Source organism: Scyliorhinus canicula, chromosome 3, assembly GCF_902713615.1.
Source record: "Scyliorhinus canicula chromosome 3, sScyCan1.1, whole genome shotgun sequence".
NCBI lineage: Eukaryota > Metazoa > Chordata > Chondrichthyes > Carcharhiniformes > Scyliorhinidae > Scyliorhinus > Scyliorhinus canicula.
In genome coordinates this window covers 263,022,427-263,044,747 of record NC_052148.1, presented here as the reverse complement: position 1 = coordinate 263,044,747, position 22,321 = coordinate 263,022,427, and the positions used below count along the sequence as shown (strand labels likewise).

The 22,321-nt window shown below is 46.5% G+C and overlaps 1 protein-coding gene across 1 annotated transcript in view; it reads left to right on the top strand.

Annotated features, from left to right (window-relative positions):
* Positions 1-22,321, top strand: part of LOC119963671 (probable E3 ubiquitin-protein ligase HERC3) — a 141,174-nt gene that overhangs the window by 19,928 nt on the left and 98,925 nt on the right. Inside the window, exons 5-15 of the mRNA XM_038792988.1 lie at positions 2,213-2,304; positions 3,594-3,724; positions 4,890-5,044; positions 5,594-5,670; positions 7,874-7,974; positions 11,567-11,626; positions 14,098-14,203; positions 16,510-16,702; positions 17,270-17,427; positions 18,604-18,684; positions 21,942-21,992. Of these exons, the coding sequence (XP_038648916.1) occupies positions 2,213-2,304; positions 3,594-3,724; positions 4,890-5,044; positions 5,594-5,670; positions 7,874-7,974; positions 11,567-11,626; positions 14,098-14,203; positions 16,510-16,702; positions 17,270-17,427; positions 18,604-18,684; positions 21,942-21,992 (1,205 nt within the window). The remainder of the gene's footprint in view (positions 1-2,212; positions 2,305-3,593; positions 3,725-4,889; positions 5,045-5,593; positions 5,671-7,873; positions 7,975-11,566; positions 11,627-14,097; positions 14,204-16,509; positions 16,703-17,269; positions 17,428-18,603; positions 18,685-21,941; positions 21,993-22,321) is intronic.

Here is a 22,321-nt window from a genome sequence, read left to right as displayed (position 1 = left end):
CTGGAAATATAAATGAAATGCGCTGGAAAAAGCTCAGCAGGCAACGGCAACATCTGTGGAGAGGGAAAGAGGGTTCGCGTTGCGAGTCCAAAATAATTCTCCCTCGGAACATCCCAGACCTGTCCAATGTGACAGCACAGTGTGTTGAGATATCACTCATGTTGGGGAACTTCAAACTCTGCCTTCGTCACCCTTGAGAGACTAGACGACATTCCGAGTTCTCGTTTTAGATCTTTATTCAAGTTCTTGCAGAGCGGCCTGTCTCCACAAGGTTGCTGACAGACTTCCAGAACGATACATTGCAACAGTAACTATACCGTTAGCTTACCTGACAAGTAATTTGCACATACCAATCAAAAGTATACAATTGTTCTAAGGTAGTCAATATCCAATTACAGCACATAGTTCCGGTTACTTCATTTGTGTCATGTGAATATATTTGACCAGTTACAAGCTCTATACTTTTACCTTGTTATAATATCCAATCACCACAAAGGCATGTACACATAATTAGACTATCCTAAATAATCCATCATTGAATGGCACAAACAGGCACCCATCTGTGGGTCCTTGACTGTTATCAGTTGTTTATGGCAGTCTGATGGTCTATCAAAGTTCAACTTTGTCTATTGTCCCCTGCTTTATCCTGCAGTCCCAGAGGTTTATTTGAGGCTTGGCAGGTGCAATGATTTTAACCTCGTCAGTTACCCCTCCACTCTTCAGTAATGTGTATCGCTGAGGTTCAAGGTTGTATTTTTGGTCAATAATGTGGCTCCCATCAATACATCCAATTTCCATCTAATGTATAATATATGCACCATCACCAGGTAAAGTGTGACCAGGTGCTGGTTTCTCTAGTCCCTCAGCTGTGTGTATCTTGGCAGGATGCCATCCGCTGGTGGTGGGATTCTATACTCCCACCGCTTGTCAATGGGATTTTCCATTGAAGCCGCCCCACACTGCCGCCAAACCCACAGTCAGGGGCGCACTGGCGGCACGAAAAGTGAATCGCAACTTCCGGAGAATTCCATCCCAGGTTTCACTCTTCCAACTGCAGTTAACTGTACAAACGTTTCTTCTGGGTTCAGAAGCTGGCTATTAGATTGGAATAGAAGGTCTTTAATCTTGCATGCGATAGTCACTGTTCTGCATTGAGAAAGCCAGATGTAGATTGGTTGATTCTTTCGTTTTAACTCGTACACTGCACCAACATGGACGATCCTGAATTTGAAATGGCTTGTCACTTTAATCTCTGTGATCATTCACACTCTGGGAGCTCATTCGAAGCTTCCTACATTTCTTCAACCAAGCCACACAAAATATTGCATCTTCTTGCTGGGCCAAGCCTTTGCTTTGAACGTCTACTTTGAAATAATTGGACGTCAGTTGTCCTCAACTCTCATGTTTCTCCTCAGTTTTTAAAAAATATATTTTTATTAAAGATTGTTCATTGATAACAAACACAACATCAACATCAAACAGCCCAGAAAATGGCTCCGACTTGGTAGTGTTATAATAACAATATATATATATTTAAAACCCCTCCCAATCTTATAACTCCCACCAGCCCAACCTATCCCCAACAATAATCTTAACCACCGCCTCCAGCATTTGTAATATATTTGCCCCAAGGCAGCAGATTAAAGTCCTAATTTTTTTCCAACCCAACTAAAGGATAGTTCACCCATTCTGATCTTCTCGAGGACTGCACTTAACTCAAGTCTTAATACATGAGAATCTTGAGTCACTTACTAAGGAAGGTGGAGCTAACAACTGACGGTGACTAATTATTTTTCTCAAGATCAAAACATGTGTTTAAAAGAATTTTACAACCACTGGTTCTAACTATTATACATCGTCCCTTCAGTTTTAAAGTCATGTGCGTACCAGCCACAAATCGTCTCTCTGCTTTTTTTCTAAATCCACACTGAAGTAGACTCACAGCACACAACAATTGACAATAGATTAAATATTATTCCCCTACATCACTCCCGAGCGGCAGCAGATTGGATGGGTCTTCATAGAATTTCCCGACAGACATCTACAGCAATATCAAGCGCAATAAATTCAGAATCATTTGATTCTGACTCAGTTAATCATTTTAACTTGCATGGTTCTTCATGGTTAAAGTGTCTCTTCAAAATGGAATGCGTGATACTTTGGAAGTAGTAGAAGGAATGTGAGTTATTTGCGCTTTTGATCCTTTTTACAGATAGATATGAGCCCAACCACGTGAAGCTGCTGGAGTGTAAGAAGACCATCCACATTGCTTGTGGGGAAGAGCACACCGTTGTTCTGACGAAGGTTCGTTCGGGTAGCACAGTGGTTAGCACAGTTGCTTTACAGCTCCACGGTCCCAGGTTCGATTCCTGGTTTAGGTCACTGTCTGTGCGGAGTCTGCACGTTCTCCCCCTGTCTGCTTGGGTTTCCTCCGGGTGCTCCGGTTTCCTCCCACATTCCAAAGATGTGCAGGTTAGGGGATTGGCTATGCTAAATTGCCCTTAGTGTCTAAACAAGGTTAGGTGGTATTACGGGGGTAGGGTGGAGGTGTGGGTATAGGGTGCACCTATGGGATTAGGTATGGTGCAGTTTAAATCAGGGTGGTTGAGCGGTCTAAGGCGCTGCGTTCAGGTATGGTGCAGTTTCCAAGGGCCAGTGCAGACCCGATGGGCCGAATGGCCTCCTCCTGCACTGTAAATTCTATTATTCTATCTCGATCATTCCTTATTGGGATGGGGGGATAGCCTCCATTGTAATTACAACTGTGGCTTTTGAGTCTCGGTTGCAACCCACCGAGGAGAGCACTACCTATGAGGTAGGCAATGGAGTTCCACTTTCCTTAGTAAGTGACTCAAGAATCTCATGTGTTCGACTTGAGTTAAGTGCAGTCCTCGAGAAGAACACAATGGGTGAACTATCCTTTAGTTGGGTTAGAAAAAGATTAGAACTTCAATCTGCTGCTTTGGGGGAAGTATATTACAAATGCTGGAGTAATGATTGCAGCCACTGGGTTATATTTTCTATCTGCACTGCTTCCTGTACACGTAAATGATGTGCTCAAACTAGATTTCCCTGTCAGTCTAAAATGGATTAAAATTTCAAAAGTGGCAGCTGAGAAAAGACAAAGTCAGTTAAATTAATAATATTCCATCACTAGTTTCTGTCAATGTTATAACATGTATTAATTAACAATAATAAAAGGACCTTAGACCACTGACAGTTCAGTACCAAAGACCAACATGGTGGCACAGTGGTTAACACTGCTGCCTCACATTGCCAGGGACCCGGGTTCGATTCCGGCCTTGGGTAATTGTCTGTGAAGTTTGCACGTTCTCCTCGTGTCTGTGTGGGTTTCCGAGGATGCACAGTTCAGGTGGATTGGCCATGCTGCAATTGCCCCTTAGTGTACTAAAGGTGTGCAGGTTAGGTGGGATTCCGGGGATAGGGTGGGCGAGTGTGCCTGGGTTGGATGCTCTTTCGGGGGGGTCAGTGCACACTCAATGGGCCGAATTGCGTCCTTCTGCACTGTGGGATTCCATGGATTCTATGTGATCAGGTGTAACATTCCCTGAAGTCATTGTTTTCTCCTCCAGGATGGACTGGTTTTAACCTTTGGAGCTGGAAGTTACGGGAAACTTGGACACAACTCCACAAAGGATGAGATCAAACCTCGTCTCGTCGGCTACCTGTTTGGAAAGAGAGTTTCTCAGATAGCATGTGGGAGGTGAGCTGGTCAAACGTCAACAAAGCAAAATGCAGCGACATCTCTTTCACCCTTAGATGTGAACCAGAAAGATTCAAATTTCTGTAACTCTTTAGTTACTGAACATTGACGGCTGTTGGTTGTGAGAGTCCTTCTGGTCAACTATTTTATTTTCCATAGAAATCAGTGACATTTTTTGACTGTTGAAATGTAAAAGCCGCTTATTCCTCATTTGGAAATAAATCAATACATGGTACAGATTAGTGAACCAGGCTTGGTGAGTGGACATTCGGACTGGCATAAACAAATGTCTCCAGGGTTACAATAACCATGGGCGTGGGCAGACTATGTTGTGTGGGTGTTGTGGCTTGGAATGATGGTTGGAAGTCTGGGACTGTGGGAGAAAACCGGAGCACCCGGAGGAAACCCATGCAAACACGGGGAGAATGTGCAGACACTGCACAGGAAGGGACCCAAGATGGGAATCAAACCCGGGTCCCTGGCGCTGTGAAGCAACAATGCTAACCAATTAGCTGGACCATAATGTGAAATAGAGATGCCCTATTTTAATTGCACATTTCCCACTGATTAGTGAATTGAAATGAAAATCGCTTATTGTCACAAGTAGGCTTCAAATGAAGTTACTGTGAAAAGCCCCTAGTCGCCACATTCCTGTTCGAGGAGGCTGATACGGGAATTGAACCGTGCTGCTGGCCTGCCTTGGTCTGCTTTAAAAGCCAGCAATTTAGCCCTGTGCTAAACAGCCCCGGAGAATAAAAATTCTCTCTTTCTATCTTGAAGCACTAATCCAAAGTTCATTACTGTAGATGTTAAGCAAGACAGATGGTTTGCATTACGTGGAGCTGATCAGTGCAATGTGAAGGGTTAACAGATGGGATGTTCTTTGAACAATGTCGATGACAATTTACCACTGCCATTAGGCAGTCATATGTTAGACTGATGAGAGAGAGAGGGTGGAACACCATGCCTAGGATCAACATGCCCATTCTTTAACCTGTTTAAATGAGGTACCCATGAACAAGTGTTAAGCAGATACCAGAGTATGACTACAGTCTGTCCAGTAATGCAGCACCATCCCCAGATAGATGGACCATATTAGAACAATCAGTCGTGCAGGGCTGGGCAAAGGCTTGCAAACTTACGGATGTCTATGTATTTTGAACAGCTATCACACACTTGTCTTTGTTGCATCGTCGGGTAAGATTTACTCTTTTGGTCGGGGAGAGAAAGGACAGCTGGGAAACCGAGAGACCGGTGATCAGTTAGTGCCTCTTCCTGTCAACTTCACAGACACACCTAACAAAAATGGAACAGAAAAGGGTAAGTGATGGAAAATGATGCACTCTTACAACCCAATTGTATGAGAAAACTTTGAAAAGGATTGGCATGTAATGTTGATCTATGGATTTGGTGCATTGAAATTTTGATTGTAATTTGATTTTCTATATGATGAAAATAAAACTACTAAATCTCATATAGCGTTCCAGACAGGAAATTAAAGTAACGGTAGTTTTCACGTGAAGTAAGTGAGAGAGTGAGACATAATTCAGTGCTCATTTTAAAGTCATACAATCATATTTCATTCCAATTCCGATGATAATTTCCTGTGTCTGCATTTATAATGGAAATGCCATATGTAAACGTCACGCTGTAATTAGACCGTTTGCCCAGTGATGGCGCTGCAACAGCGTGTGGGTGCGTGACCACATAGACACTCTCCATCACAAACACGGATATAGATGTTTGCAATATAAGAATGTGACAGGAAATGCATAAAGATGGGAATTTACATATTACCCAATTATATTATGTGACATTGTATTATGTGATATTGTTGTCCACTTATTCAGTTTTCATGCAATTTCACAGGTCATACAACTGATCCAGTGATCAGAAGAATTTTTGCAGGAGGGAACAAAAGCTTTACATTGTGCAGTGATGAAGGGGTAAGAAGATAAGTACATTTTTAAGACTGTTGTGTTTGTTGCAGATTTGAATGAGGAGATATTGGTGGCCCGTGACCTTGCCATGGGAATGGGTGTTCATTTGGGCTCAATAGATTTCAGATAATTGCACTTAACATTAAAACAAATAACTTTTCCATTCATTATTATTAAAATTAGCCCTGCCCCCTCACATGGCCCCACCCCTCACCCAGCCATGCCCCTTCTCAGACAGCCCCACCCCTCACCCAGCCCCACCCCTCACCCAGCCTTGCCCCTTCTCAGACAGCCCCACCCCTCACCCAGCCCCACCCCTCACCCAGCCTTGCCCCTTCACGCAGCCCCACCCACTCACACAGCCCCGCCCCATCACACAGCCCCACCCCCCACACAGCCCCAACCCCTCTCACAGCCCTGCCCCCTCACACATCCCCGCCCCCTCACACAGCCCCGGCCTCTCACACAACTCCGCCCCCTCTCAGCCCCCTTTCTCAGCTCTGCCCCCTCTCACAGCCATGCCCCCTCAACAGCCCCACTCCCATGCACTGCACTGTCCCTCACACTGCCCCGCCCCCTCACTCAGCCCCACCCCCCACACAGCCCCAACCCCTCACAGAGCCCCGCCCCCTCACACAGCCCCACCCCCCACACAGCCCCAACCCTCACAGAGCCCCGCCCCCTCATGCAGCCCCACCCCCTCACACAGCCCCACCCCCTCACACTGCCCCTCCCCCTCACACTGCCCCTCCCCCTCACACTGCCCTGCCCCCTCACACAGCCCCACCCCCTCACACAGCCCCGCCCCCTCACACAGCCCCACCCCCCACACAGCCCCAACCCCTCTCACAGCCCCATCCCCTCACACATCCCCGCCCCCTCACACAGCCCTGCCCCCTCACACAGCCCGGCCCCCTCTCGTATCCCCACCCCCTCTCACAGCTCCTCCCCCTCATACAGCCGCCTCACACAGCTCTACCTCTTCTGCGAGGAATCATCTTTGGCAGAACCAGAGGATCCCACCAGCGGGAATGGCCGGAACATCCAGTCCTGTGATTCCATGCCGGTATCCGTACAAAGGGTGATCATTTCCCCTGAGTCGCCCTGAGTTTTGGCTGACAGTGTACTTTCTACAACCAAGTGGGAAGATCTTTGCTTGGCCCTTGCAGCACAATCCCTGAGGGAGTCGATAGGAGGTTCCTGTGGCAATATTGTCAGGATCCTCCCTCCAATTGTAACTCTTCCCAATCAGGATAACAGCAGAATTGAAGGAATTGGATCTGTGTTCCTCTACCCTGTGGATTTGTGCACTGTAGAACAAAGAACAATACAGCACAGGAACAGGTCCTTCGGCCCCCCAAGCCTGTACTGGACACATTTTGTAGTTCCAACAAAATGTGTCACATGGCCTTTGAATAAAATCAGTCTTAAATGTAAATCATTCATACTGGCAGCATTAACTGCAGAATTACAGAATCTCAAAGCTCAAAAGAAGGCCATTTGACCTCATGTTGTTTTCAGACTGATGACACTTTCTACCTCGCTCCATTGCTCTCCCTGTTCCCCATATGCTCTCGTCTAAATTCTGTCTCCAAGTATTCTTCCATTTCATTTTTAAGATCCATTCTTAATTTTCCCTGTTTTAGGGCAGCCACTGGCAAGGCCCCCATTATCAAGATGTCAATGCCCATAACATAGCGGGATATTACGCCTCAAAATTGGCCCTTTCTGCCCAGGGAAAATGGACAATCCTTTTTTAAAAAATAAATTTAGAGTACCCAATTCATTTTTTTTACAATTGAGGGGCAATTTAGCGTAGCCAATCCACCTACCCTGCACATCTTTGGGTTGTGGGGGCGAAACCCACGCAAACACAGGGAGAATGTGCACATGGACAGTGACCCAGAGCCGGGATTGAACCTGGGACCTCGGCGCCTTGAGGCAACAGGGCTAATCCACTGCGCCACCGTGCTGCCCAAGTTTTTCTCAATATTTTCCCTCTTTTTGGATCATCCTTAACTGAGCCACCTTGCACATGCTATTGCTGCTTTTGTTATTACAAGAGACAGTCCGAATGATCCTGAGATATATGGCTCACCCAGCTACATCAAGAGTGCATTGCCTGTACTAAATACAATTGATCTTTCCTATTAGTTTTATTTGCATTCAGGTAGATATTCAATGCTATTGGCTTGCTTTACCTCTCTAGGATTTGGCATCCACTACTGACCCATCTTCATCCATCATTTTGAATCGAATCATGATGTTGGACAATTTCCTGGAGAAACAATTGTGCAAGGAAAGAAGAATGTAAGTTGTCAGATTTGGGTTTGATTTATTGTCACGTGAACCGAGATTTAGTGAAAAGTATTGTTCTGCATGCAGTCCAGACTGATCATTCCATAAACATAGGACATACGATAAATACACAATGTAAATACATAGACACAGACATCAGGTGAAGCATATATGAGTGAAGTACTACTCAGTGGAGAAGGTGTGTGGAGAGATCAGTTCAGTCCATAAGAGGGTCATTCAGGAATCTGGTAATAGCGGGAAAAAAGCTGTTTATGAATCTGTTAGTGCATGTTCTCAAAATTTTGTATTTCCTGCCCGATGGAAGAGGTTGGAAGAGAGAATAACCCATGTGGGAGGAGGCTTTGAATATGCTGCCCGCTTTCCCAAGGCAGCGGGAGGCGTAGACAGAGTCAATGTATGGGAGGCAGGTTCGCGTGATGGACTGGGCTCTCTGTACAGAGTGTTCGCAACTCTCTGCAGTTTCTCACGGTCTTGGGCCAAGCAGTTGCCATACCAGGCTGTGATGCAAACAGATAGGATGCTTTCTAAAATTCGTTAGAGTCGATGTGGACATGCCAAATTTCCTTAGTTTCCTGAGGAAGTATAGGCGCTGTTGTGCTTTCTTGGTCGTGGGCGGAAAAGGACAGATTGTTGGTGATGTGCACACCGAGGAATTTGAAGCTGTCAACCATCTCCACCTCGGCCCCGTTGGTGCAGACAGGGGCGTGTATGAGACTTTGCTTCCTGAAGTCAATGACCAGCTCCTTAGTATTGCTGCTGTTGAGGGAGAGATTGTTGTTGTTACACCACGCCACTGGGTTTTCTATCTCCCTCCTGTACTCTGACTTGTCGCTGTTCGAGATCCGACCCACTACGTCCCGGAAAAGTCTAGTTTGCCTCCAAAAATCCCATACACAGATCAAATCGTTGAGAATGTTTCATTAATCCCTTCTGGGAAAATGTATTAAAGATTTTACTAGTTGGTACTAAGACTGGCATTAACACATTTATTTCAATTAGGTTATTGCCGATGTTGCAAATAACATCAATCAGAGAATCAAAGCTCCAGCCTGTGGTGGCACATACATGTTAGGAACATGAGAAATATTAAACCACCCCTCAAGCCTGCTGCACCACCCAATTAGAAACATCCAATTTGGTGACAACTCTACTGTCCTGTCTAATCCGCAAATCCCTTTGATGCCAAGAATCTGTTGACCTCGGCATCCACTGCCCTCTGGGGGAATTATGTGCCACCAGATAGTTTCCCAGGACATTAGGGCAGTTAGCCTTTCAAGTTGTAAAGAATCTGGTAGAGTCGGGGGGTGAGGACAGTGGTACCTTCGCCACATCTCGATCAGTGTATTGGGCGGGAGGATTTGTCGGACTACAATTTTTCATAACCTAGATTGCACGTGTGTTCAGTGCCACGTCCAGGACATTAGTGTTCTGTACAGAACTTGGAATGGGCGGGATGTTTCATGAGGAAAGGTTGGACAGGCTAGGCTTGTATTCACTGGAGTTTAGAAGAGTAAGAGGCAAGTTGATTGAAACAGTAAGATCCTGAGGGGTCTTGACAGGGTGGATGTGGAGAGGATGCTTCCTCTTGTGGGGGACTGAAACTAGGGATCACTCTTTAAAAAAGATGGTCGCCTAGGTGTTGCCTTTTTGGATCTGCTGTAAATATGGCAGTCAATGAGGTTGCTCTTCTTTCTTTGATATCTATATTCTAATGCTGAGAGTCACCAGGTATCAAATGATACCACCACAAGGTTCAACCGGGTATCGATCAAAGAGCCAAACACCAGTTTGTTAGTTCAAGGTGAAGGGTACTTTATTTACACACACAATGGATCATGCAACATAAACACTACTAGTGAGCTTTACCTATCGACTAAGACAACCTGTACTTAACTTCAAGCACCAGGCTTAGGTCAGAGGAACAGTGACAGCTGTTCGATTCTGGATCTATCGAGTCTGGAGAAGTAACTGCTGCTCAGCTAGGCTCATCCCTCTGGTAGCGAGCGTTGAACTTGGACTTGCTCCTGGTGGTGCTGCAATTGGAGATGGTCGTAGCCGGGGCGCCAGGTCCAAGAGAGGACGAACACATGGTGGACTCTCTTCTTATGCTTGGGGGTTTTCGCGCTCTTTTGGGCGGTCCTTCCGTTTGGGCCCCACTAATTGGATGATCCCTGATCACTCTGTTTGATTTCTGACCAATAAATGGTCGGCTGCCTGGATGGCTGGGCGTGTCCCAAGCGGTCACTGACCCCGTTATTTACGCTGCCCTAGAACAGGGAGTGGCGCCGAAATGTCTCGGACTGTACCGGTCGCCCGAGTACCAGTCCTTTGTCTTGGTGAAGATGGGCCATCAAATGCTAATCGGTCCATCAAAATGCTAATTGGTCGGAGTTTCGATACCGTCTGGACTCCTTGCTCGCGAATATACATTTCAGGCTCTGAGCCTGCCCGAATCTTGCTTTGTCCATTTTACCCGTTAGGTTTTGTGAGTTTCTCTGTTCCTGGTTGTAAGTGGCCATCCCAGATGGCTACATAGGACAGAGATGAGGGTAGTAGGCTTTGGAACTCCCTCAAAAGACAGTAGACGCAGAGTCTTTGACTAGGTTTAAGGTAGATCTAGATGAATTTTGATGAAGAAGAGGGTATCTTGGGGATTATCGGGGGTTGACGGAAGGCGACAATCGGATCAGCCATCATCTTACTGAATGAGGGAGTAGGTTCAAGGGGCTGAGTGGCCTATTGCTAATTCCTTTGTTGATATGTAAGGGGAAGGAGATTTAGAGTGGATCTGAGGAAAAACCACTCCACCCAGAGGGAATCTGGAACTCACTGCCAGAAAGGGTGGTCGATGTGGGAACTCCTCACAACATTCCAGAGGTATTTAAATGAGCACTGGAAACACTATAAAGTACAAATCTACGAACCAGGTGCTAGAGAATGGGATTAGAATAGGTGCTTGATGGCTGATGCACACACAATGGGCCGAAGGCCCTGTTTTTTGTTCTGTAAAACCCTATGACTCAATTATCCTTCAATTTCCAATGACCCACGAGCAAATTCCATTGTACATCTTTCAATATATCTTGTCTGAATTTCTGCAAGTTCATTTGGCACAGCTTCCACATGCAGGCCAGACTAAAGATGCCGGGAATATCAGCTTGGTACAGAATTTATCTTCACTATTTCTGCTCACTCCAGTTGTGCAGAAGCCTTTTTGACCATTACAGGATCCAGCTGGATAGTTCCCGAGAATTTGAAGGGGCTGGTTTGACACAGGGCTAAATCGCTGTCTTTCAAGGCAGACCAAGGCAGGCCAGCAGCACGGTTCAATTCCCGTACCAGCCTCCCCGAACAGGCGCCGGAATGTGGCGACTAGGGGCTTTTTACAGTAACTTCATTTGAAGCTTACTTGTGACAAGAAACAATTTTCATTTCATTTCATTTCAATTGTTTCTAAAATAGTATTATTTGCTGTAACCTGCTTTGATACATGTTTGCAATAAAATACGTTTAAAAAAAATAGTAGAAATATTTAACATTTTCCAAAAAAAGGGTATAAAATTTGTGTGCGTTATATTTACAGGGCAATCATGCAGGCATTTTCTTCTTCTCAAACTCTGTGTGGAAGTTTCCTGGATATCAGGTAAACCTACGTTATATTGTCTGGAACAAGTAGCACCAACGTATTGTAATGAGACTTGTTATATAATTATATCTGATCTTATTGCTGCATTCACCAGGTTCACACTAGGGTCACTTTATTTATGCCTCATATTATTTTCTGTTATCGATTTGACTCAATTTACATGAGGCGATATTTACAACCCACAAATGAAGGTTGGGAAAGGAAAAGGATTGTAAAGAAATGCCATCTGTGGATTTAGTGGGGGTAACGCAGCTATCTGAGGTCTTCCTTTCCATATTATCTTGGCCAATAAGTTACTGCCCCATCTCTTCACCCCCACAAGTCAAGTTGAATTTGGGAATTCAAGGACCGGACTTCCGGGGGCTGGTTTAGCATGGGGCTGGCTTAGCTCACTGGGCTAAATCGCTGGCTTTTAAAGCAGGCCAGCAGCACAGTTCGACCCCCGGACAGGTGCCGGAATGTGGCGACTAGGGGCTTTTCACAGTAACTTCATTGAAGCCTACTTGTGACAATAAGCGATTTTCATTTCATTTTCATTTCATTTCCTTTGATCACATCCGTGAACTCCTTGTCTGCTTAACCCCAACCCTCGTCTCAGGGTCTGGGTACAGTGCTGCTTAAATATTTCGGGCAGTGCAGCTGGGCACCTGGCTGACTCCTGAGGGAACCTTGCTGCGATGGTTTTCCATAATCCAGTTTAATCAGCTGGACAGCATAAAGGTTTCGAAAGAAAAAATATATGTTTTTAAATTTAGAGTGCCCAATTACTTTTTCCACCAATGAAGGGGCAATTTAGCGTGGCCAACCCACCAACTCTGCACAACTTTGTTTTGGGTTGTGGGGGTGAGACCCACGCAGACAAGAGGAGAATGTGCAAACTGCACACGGACAGTGCCCCGGAGCCGGGATCGAACCCGGATCCTGTGCCTCCGCGCCACCCCTCTTTGAAAAAAATACAGCGCTGGACTTTTCATTGTCTCCGACTCCTTTGTCCCACCAGCTGTGGCTGTGCGTCCATTCAGGCACTCAGCTATGGAATTCACTCTTCAATCCTCTCTGTCTCTCCTCCTTCAGGGGAAAACCTACCTCTTTAGCGAAGCTTAAGTGAATTTGGCTATAATGGACCCGTTCTAATCACCACGCTGTGCCCAACTCGGGACGTCTCATGAGATTTACCCGGCTCGCTACACCTCGCGAGATCTAACACGCCCTCTCCAGATTTCGTGACCTGGCTATGGGCGGAGCCTAAATTTGCATATTAAAGTGTGCAGTACGGCACACTTGGATAGGTCCTCGCCGGAGTTACCCAAGGGGCGGGGATCATAGCCCCCGCGCCTCAGAGACCCTGAGCGAGCGCCGGTTAGCACTGGTCTCCACAAACGTGGACCAGACGTCCCAGCACATAGGGGCGGGGGGAAGGGTCACCAAGGCGATCAGGGACCACTGGGTGGTCGGAAACTGAGCAGGATGATACTCTAGCACCCCTGATACCATCTGAACTGCCAGTCTGGCACGTGGGCAGTGCCACTCGGGTGCCACCCAGCTGCAAACACCCAGATAAACGCGCTTGACATGGGACTCTTGTTTCATTTCCATGAAATCCTGCCCAATGTCTTTGTAATATCCCGCACGGGACCTACAGGATGGGAATAATTATTTTCCCTGTGGATCTCGCAGAGTACAAGCTCCCCGCTGAGCGGTGGGGGAACTCCATTAAGCAATGTATAAAAGGTCGGCCAGTAAGGCGTTGACTATAAAGAGACCCGTTAGGGATCTCCCAGGAAGTGTATCTGTTGTTGTAAATAAATCAAATTTCTTTCATCTACTCCGGGTGGACTCCCCGTGTCCTTCTTTGACTTGGTGTCAAATTAACAACTGATGATGCTCCTGTGACGCCCCCTTGGCGCATTTTATCACAGTAGGGGTACCATATGAATTCACGTTGCTGTTGTTGTTGTTATTGAGTTGGGAGTGGTTACCCAAAACCCATTTCACAGGTGAAATATCTGTACAAAGAGTAGCAAGTTTGAATGATGACGATGGATATAGCACTCATTTTTAGCATTCCTTGGAGTACATTTCAATGGAATGAAAACGAGATGAAGATGGGAGTTTTGCTGATTCACTTGACCAGGCCACTTGTCCAGGTGGTGAGGGTGAAAACTTACCCCGATGAGACAGTGGGCGGTATTTTCCAGTCGCATCCGCCTGGATACCAGAAATTCCCACCCCGAGTTCATTGGACTTTTAAACGCTCCGTCAAGGTATCCACTCAGCCGACAACAATTCTCACTATTTACCCCTTAGTGTTTGAGCTCCAGTACATTGTGTTTGCGACCACTATATAGAATTGGGTCAGCACAAAGAATCGCTACTTCAATCAATCAACAGCGACAATATAAAAGCAGAACAATATCTGATGGTTTCCACGATGCATCAATAATCATTCCTGATATCTTTCTAAGCAGCAAGGATAGCCACTTCAACACAAACGGAGAGGTGTCCGGCCTGAATCTGTCCGCTGTATGTCGGGGCTTCGAGGACTTGGCAAAGAACTCCTCAATGTTACGGCAGGTAATGTGACTGACTCACCACTGCCAAACCCATAACAGGTTCTCAAACCTTAAACTACTGGGACTTACTTCATTCCCTCCCTAATTCTCTATTTCTCCATATTCTTTTAATAAACTCTTTTAAATCCCACCTCTTTGACCAAGCATTTGGTCATCCGCCGTAATATTGAATAATATACCGGCGAAACTCCTCGGGAGGTTTTATTACTCTCAGGGCACTGTGTAAATGCAAGCTGTGGTAATCATTTTTGTGCCAGCAATGAGGTTGAAAAGTCCGACACAACAGGAGGTTTTTCCAGGTTCCCACAATTCATTGAGCGAGAGGAGGGAATCGCCCACTGACCCCGAGTATCCTGATGGACAACAACCCAGGATTCAGACGCAATCACTCGAAATGTCTAGAGAGGGGTTTGAACCCTGAACCTTTTGATTCAGAGGCAGGAACGTTGCCACTAAGATTCAGCCCTTTAAAGTTCAAATAGGTTGATGTCTGATAGCAGTGTGTAAATCTGCTTGATATGATCTTACTCCAAGCCCTGGCATCCTATTCTGTTTACCAAAAGGTTCCCTCGCCATAATTAATCTGACATCACAGTATTGTGATGAAAGGTGCGGCGTCTCCGAGTCCCACCAGCACAGCAAGATCCACCTCAGGGAGGCAATGGCTACCACGTCTGCCTCTCTCCCCACCTGCGCTCCAGGATCCTCCGACACGCCAAATATCGCTATCCACGCGCTCGACGCCACCTCCACTCCCCAAATCTTCAACATTACATTGGCAAACTCAGAAGTTACAGTGCAGAATTAGGCCATTCAGCCCAGCGAGTCTGCACCCTAAGAGCACCCTACCCAAGGTCAACATCTCCACCCTATCCCCATAACCCAGTAACCCCACCCAACACTAAGAGCAATTTTGGACACTAAGGGCAATTTAGCATGGCCAATCCACCTAACCCGCACATCTTTGGACTGTGGGAGGAAACCGGAGCACCCGGAGGAAACCCACGCACACACGGGGAGGACGTGCAGACTCCGCACAGACAGTGACCCAAGCCGGAATGGAACCTGGGACCCTGGAGGTGTGAAGCAGTTGTGCTATCCACAATGCTACCGGGCTGCCCAACTCGTTCCAGAACCCCTCCAACCTTGGACATTGCAGAGAAGGTGTGGAGTGAGTCTCTCCATAGGGTGAATGCTACATCATCCTGAGCGAGGCTGAGTTTGATACAACTCAAGGTGGTGTTCAGAGTGCATTGCACCAAGGCCAGAATGAGTTGTTTTTGAGGGGGTTGAAGATAGGTGTGCGAGGTGCGGGCCTAGCCCCTAAAGGTGCGGAGAATTCCGCCGGGTAGGGGAGAATCCCGGCCCTGGTCACTGTTGCTGTTCGTGTGGGGGGATTGTAAAGGTGTTGTTTTTGGTCAGTTATAGTTTGTTGTTTTGATTGTTTGTATATTCTGTATAAATTGTTAAAAACCTAAAATATATTTTCAAAAAAAACATTGCTCCCAACAACTACAATACTAACCCATGAATGTGTGAACATCTGCATTGCAATCAGCTATCAACCAGGACAATTATATATAGTGGGCGTTATTCTCCGACCCCTGTTGATTCTCCGGCCTGTGATGGGCCGAAGACCTGCTGCTTCTATGCCGGTCCTGCCAGCGTAGATTGAACCAGGTCCCTTACCGGCGGGACCTGGCTGCGCGGGCGGGCTCCGGGGTCCTGAGGGGACCTGGCCCCGGGGGGGGGTGCCCCAACGGTGGCCTGGCCCGCGATCGGGGCCCACCGATCCACGGGCGGGCCTGTGCCATGAGGGCACTCTTTTCCTACGCGCCGACTATCAGCCTCCGCCAGGGCCGATGCGTAGGTGAAATTCCCCCCCTGCACATGCACGTGGATGTCGTCAGCAGCCGCTGACACTCCCTCGCATTGGCGGACTCGCGCCGGCCGGCGGAGTCCCTTCAGCCCCAGCTGATGTGGTGCCATAGGCCTTCCACGCCAGCTGGCGGGGCGCCAACCGCTCCGGGGTGGACCTGGCCCCAAAAGGTGCGGGTCTAGCCCCTAAAGTTGTGGAGGATTCCTCACCTTTGAGGCGGCCCGATGCCGGGGTGGTTCATGCCACTCTGTCCCGCTGGGACCCCCCGCCCCGCCGGGTAGGGGAGAATCCCGCCCCCTGTAATGTGGATGTCAAGAAATTTGGGGAAAGCTAATTTTGGATTAGATTTTTTGCACTGTGTGTTTAAAATGGACTTTAGTTAGTTTAAAGAAGATACAATCCTGCCGCTGACATTCACTGTTTTACAGGTGAAGAACGCAGTGCAAGATAAACTGATCCCGTCATTACCTCGATCTCCGACTTGTGTGGAAACAATGCGGGTTTACATTATTCTCCCAGAACTCATCGCTGTGCTGGAAGAATCCAGCGACTCAGCACTGCTGACAGACTCTTTAAACAAAGCCATTCTCTCACTCGAAGAAAGTTATTTCAAAATTCTTGGTAAGATTTTTGTCAACATTAAAATATCATTAATAACACTGACTGTCACAATGAAAAGAAAATAGTTCAGAAATCAAATTGGTTTCCACATTTCCTCTTTTACAAGAGTGATATGTTTTTTATAAATGCTTAAGGGCGTCATAGAAATGCTCCATTTGTGTCTATTCTGCACCACGGTAAGGTGTGAATGTCTTGGATGATCATATTGGACAAGGCATTCAAACATTGGCGCATCTCCTGATCAGAACTTCAGCGGAAACATCATGTAAACATGGGCAGGGGATCGGAGCCATCTCAGGCAGGAACGGAAGAGTTGGAGAGTCAGCCAAAGGTCCATTGACTTTCACTGGAAAATCCTGGCCATGGGCAGGACTGGAAAATCCCACCATGGTCTCTCAGGAGCAATCCTGAGGAAGTTATTGGCCAAGAACTGACACCATTGTTTTCAGCACAGCACTCACTGTTCTGTCTTTCCAGTCCATCATTCTGTTTGCTTTCTCGATGTGTTACCATCTGATCGGCTGTGTTTTATTTGGCATGAACAGTTCTGTGCTCTTTCTTGACTAGAATGCTGGTGGAGTACAATGCCTGATGATTCCTTCGCGCGCCTGGTGGACGTGTATCGAAAAATATCAAAGCAACGTCTTCAACTTGCCATGCAGGGCACCTTGAAGGACAACTCCAAACTACATGATTCATTGACAATTTTACAAACACTTTATAAGGTCAGTGCCATTAACTGGCTTGCGATCACACTCTGCAACTCATCTCCCTGCTAATTCTTGGTCAATCTTCAAATGAACCATGAACCCTGCTTCATTAACCAATCACCTCTCTTCACTCTCCTTGCACTATTGTTCGTACAGTATTTAGTTTGCTCTCTGTGAAGCATCTGGCAATGTTTTACTGGATGTGAAGGAGAGTTATGAATACAAAACTGTTGTTACATTTCGAATGCAATTGGGCCAGGGTTGAGTAATGTAATATTTACCTTTAAATGGATATCATAGCCTCAATGTACCTAACCCACCCGACAGGGACAGGGCGAGTTCAGCTGGGCACCGTTCTGTGCCCAGTCCGAGCGTACTCTGCATTGAAGTCAGGGTGTGAAATTTGATCCAATCCTATCAGTTTCCTAATTTTGACATTTTACAAGTTTATTTTGTTGTTTTATTTGTCCTTGGGGTTTGGGCATCGCTGGCTAGGCCAGCATTTATTGACCACCTCTAATTGCCCGCGAGGGCGGTGAGCTGCTTTCTTCAACCGCTACCGTCCATGTGGTGTAGGTACACCCACAGTGCTGTTAGGGATAGAGTTCCAGGCTCTTGACCCAGCGATAGAGAAGGAATGGTGATATATTTCCAAGCCATGATGTTGAGTGTCCTGGAGGGAACTTCCAGGTGATGGTGTTCCCATGTGTCTGCTGCCCTTGTTCTTCTAGACAGTAGGCATTGTGGGGTTGGAAGGTACTGTTCAACTGCATGAGTACCAAGCTTGGAGTATACCAGATGGGGTTTGGGGGGTTCTATCATAAATACATTGTATCCATGGCCATGCAAATGAATTTAAAGGGACTGTGTGCTGAGAAAGCTTAGGCAGAACAAAGTTTCAAAGGGAGCATTGATAGTAACATAGAAATTAATTGAGACATATAAGTCCAAAGATTGCAAACTCATCTTCTATCATTCTTCTGATCAATGGACTTGGTGACTAGTCATGACAATTAGTCTTGACTGATTAGTCTGCTATCGGGGAAGACATGACAGAAGAAAAACCCTAGAGTTTGGACATTTTTGAAAGTATAAGCCCAGAGTCACACCATACTTACCACGTGTTATGTCTCAAATTACTCCTGTACTATATTCCAAAGTGTTAATTTATATTTAATTATATCCTGGCAGGTAAACTCAAGCAGATGTATGAAGATCCTAGAGAGAACCTTTTGCATTCCTGTAATGACAATTTTTACAGAATGTGTAATGGTAAGTGGATAGCTATTTATATAAACGGCTGAGCTGAAAGTGATACCAATTCTCTCTGCTTTCCTGGGCATTCATATCGAGGGGTTGATAACCCCTCGCACCTTCTGGGCACTTCTGCTGCAAGCCAAAAGGAAATGTGGTGAAAAAGCTGGAAATTGGACTCGGGCCAGAATTCTCCGGCTGTTTGCCAGAGGCGTGGGATGGCTTCAATGGGAAATCCCATAGACAAGCGGTGGGAAGCAACATATATGGCAATTTGAGAAGCAGAGTTGATAACGGTAGAGAGGATTCCCTGAAGTACTACCATTGGCGGGAACCTCTCTGCCTTCTTCGCTCTAGTGAGAAAAGCCATAGCTCCCTCAACCTTTCTTCATAAGACATGCCCTCCAGTCCAGGCAGCATCCTGGTAAATCTCCTCTGTACCCTCTCCAAAGCATCCACATCCTTCCTATAATGAGGCGACCAGAACTGGACACAATATTCCAAGTGTGGTCGTACTAGGGTTTTATAAAGCAGCAGCAAAACCTCGCGGTTCATAAACTCAATCCCCCTGTTAATGAAAGTTAAGACACCATACGTATTCTTGACAACCCTATCAACCTGGGTGGTAACTTTGAGGGATCTATGTACGTGGACCCCAAGATCCCTCTTCTTCCACACTTTCAAGAATCCTGCCTTTAGCCCTGTATTCAGTATTCAAATTCGACCTTCCAAAATGAATCACTTCACATTTATCAAGGTTGAACTCCATCTGCCACTTCTTAGCCCAGCTCTGCATCCTGTCAATGTCCTGTTGTAACCTGCAATAACCCTCAGCACTGCCTACAACTCCCCTAACCTTCGTGTCATTGGCAATCTTACTAACCCACCCTTCCACTTCCTTATCCAAGTCATTTATAAAACCACAAAGAGCAGTGGTCCCAGAACAAATCCTTGCGGGACATCACTGGTCACTGACCTTCAGGCGGAATACTTTCCATCCACTACCACTCAATGTCTTCTTTCGGTCAGCCAAATTTCCCTGTATCCCATGGCCCTAACTTTCTGAATGAGCCTACCATGAGGAACCTTATCAAATGTCTTACTGAAATCCATATACACCACTGCCCGATCTTCATTAATCTGTCTCAACACATCCTCAAAGAATTCAATGAGGCTTGTGAGGCATGACCTGCCCCTCACAAAGCCATGTTGACTATCTTTAATCAAACTATGTTTTTCTAAATAATCATAAATCCTATCCCTCAGAATCCTTTCCAATATTTTGCTCACCAGACGTAAGACTGATGGTTCTGTAATTCCCAGGGATTTCCCTATTCCCTTTCTTGAATAGGGGAACAACATTCGCCTCCCTCCAATCATCCGGTACTACTGCAGTGGAGAGTGAGGATGCAAAGATCATCGCCAACGGCGCAGCAATCTCCTCCCTCGCTTCCCGTAGTAACCTTGGGTATATCCCGTCAGGCCCAGGGGACTTATCTACCTGGTGCTTTTCAACATTTCCAACACATCCTCCTTCTTAATATCAACCTGGTCAAGTCTATTAGCCTGGTTCACACTGTTCTCATGGGCAACAAGGTCCCTCTCTCTAGTGAATACTGAAGCAAAGTATTCATTTAGGGCCTCCCCGACTTCCTCAGACTCTAGGCATAGGTTCCCTCCACTATCCCTGATCGGCCCTACTCTCACTCTGATCATCCTCTTATTTCTCACATAAGTGTAGAACGCCTTGGGGATTTCCCTAATCCTTCCCACCAGGGCTTTTTCATGCCCCCTTCTAGCTCTCCTCAGTCCATTTTTGAGTTCCTTCCTGGCTACCTTGTAACCCTCTAGAGCCGAGCCAGATCCTTGCTTCCTCAACTTATGTAAGCTTCCTTCTTCCTCTTGACTAAAAGCTCCACTTCTCTTGTCATCCAAGGATCCTTCACCTTACCATTCCTTCCTCGTCTCAGTGGGACAAAATTATTCAGCACTCGCAGCAAGTGCTCCTTAAACAATCCCCACATTACTGTGTACATTTCTCCAAGAACAATTGTTCCCACTTTATGCTCCGCAGCTCCTGTCTAATGGCAGTATAATTTCCCCTCCCCCAATTCAATACCTTTCCATTCTGTCTGTTCCTATCCCTCTCCATGACTATGGTAAAGGTCAAGGAGTTGTGGTCACTGCCACCGAAATGCTCTCCCACCGAGATATCTGACACCTGGCCTGGTTCGTTGCCGAGCACCAAGTCCAATATGGCCTCCCCCCTAGTCGGCCTATCTACATGTTGAGTCAGGAATCCTTCCTGTACAGGAAGTTGAAGTCACCCATGACAACAACTCTGTTAGTTCTGCACTTTTCCAAGATCTGCCGCCCAATCTGTTCCTCTATCCCTCTGCTCCTATTGGGGGGGTCTAGAGAAAACTCCCAATAAAGTGACTGCTCCTTTCTTGTTTCTGACTTCCACCCATACTGACTCAGTAGACAAACCCTCCTCAACTACCTACCACATCCGGGGTACTGTGGACAACATTGGTCTTCTTATTTAAGGAAGGATGTAAATGCATCGGAAACAGTTCAGAGAAGGTTTACTAGGCTAATACCTGGAATTGGCGGGTTGCCTTATAAGGAAAGGTTGGACAGGCTGGGCTTGTATTGGTTGGAATTTAGAAGAATAAGAGACAACTTGATTGAAACATATAAGATCTGAGGGGGTGTTGAAAGGGTGGAGGTAGAGAGGATGGCCACGATCTACCCAAAGAGAGTCCCGTACCGCGCGATTATCTGAGTATTTCCTAGCCAAGAAACACCACGCTATTGAACGACTGTCCAGGTGGCCTGAGGTCTGAGCGGAGAACGTGTGGCCAAGGCCCAACTTCATCCCGTTTTCTGCACTGAGGGGCTCCGCTCGCCGGGAATCCCGGTGCAGAGAGAGATTGGGATGCCATTTTTAAATGATGTCCCGATCTCTCGACCCCACCCCACCCCCCGATGCAAATCCCCCCCCCCAAGCTCCAACTCACCTGTAAGGGGGTCCTCTCCACCCCCGGCACCACTCCACACAGCACCCCCCAGGCCCGATTCCCGGTGGGGTTTGGGGAGGGATGAACATTAGCGTTTATTTCAATGCACAGAGAACAATGTGAAAAGCAAGTCACAGCACCTGACATTTTCCTTGTCCTGGATTTGAGTTAATATTAGTTGATATCAAACGCAATGCCAAGTATCTGTAAAGCAATTCTTACTTTTACGAATGATCGTGTTCTTGTTTTCAGGTAATTGCTGCAAAATGGTTGCGTTCCAATCACGCAGTGGCGATGTTTCAGGTACCTTTTAATTCACTACAGTGATATGTAAAGCTGGTCAGACAATGAATAGAGATGGAGAATCACAAACATTTTGTACAAAATTATGAATTAATTCCTTGCAATTGAGGAAATGACAAATGATTATCTTTCCCGCATTTAAATCTTCTATCATGAATACGCTGCATGTCATGCGCAGTCACGTGCCACTGGGCTAAATCGCTGGCTTTGAAAGCAGACCAAGGCAGACCAGCAGCACGGTTCAATTCCCGTACCAGCTTCCCCGAACAGGCGCCGGAATGTGGCGACTAGGGGCTTTTCACAGTAACTTCATTGAAGCCTACTCGTGA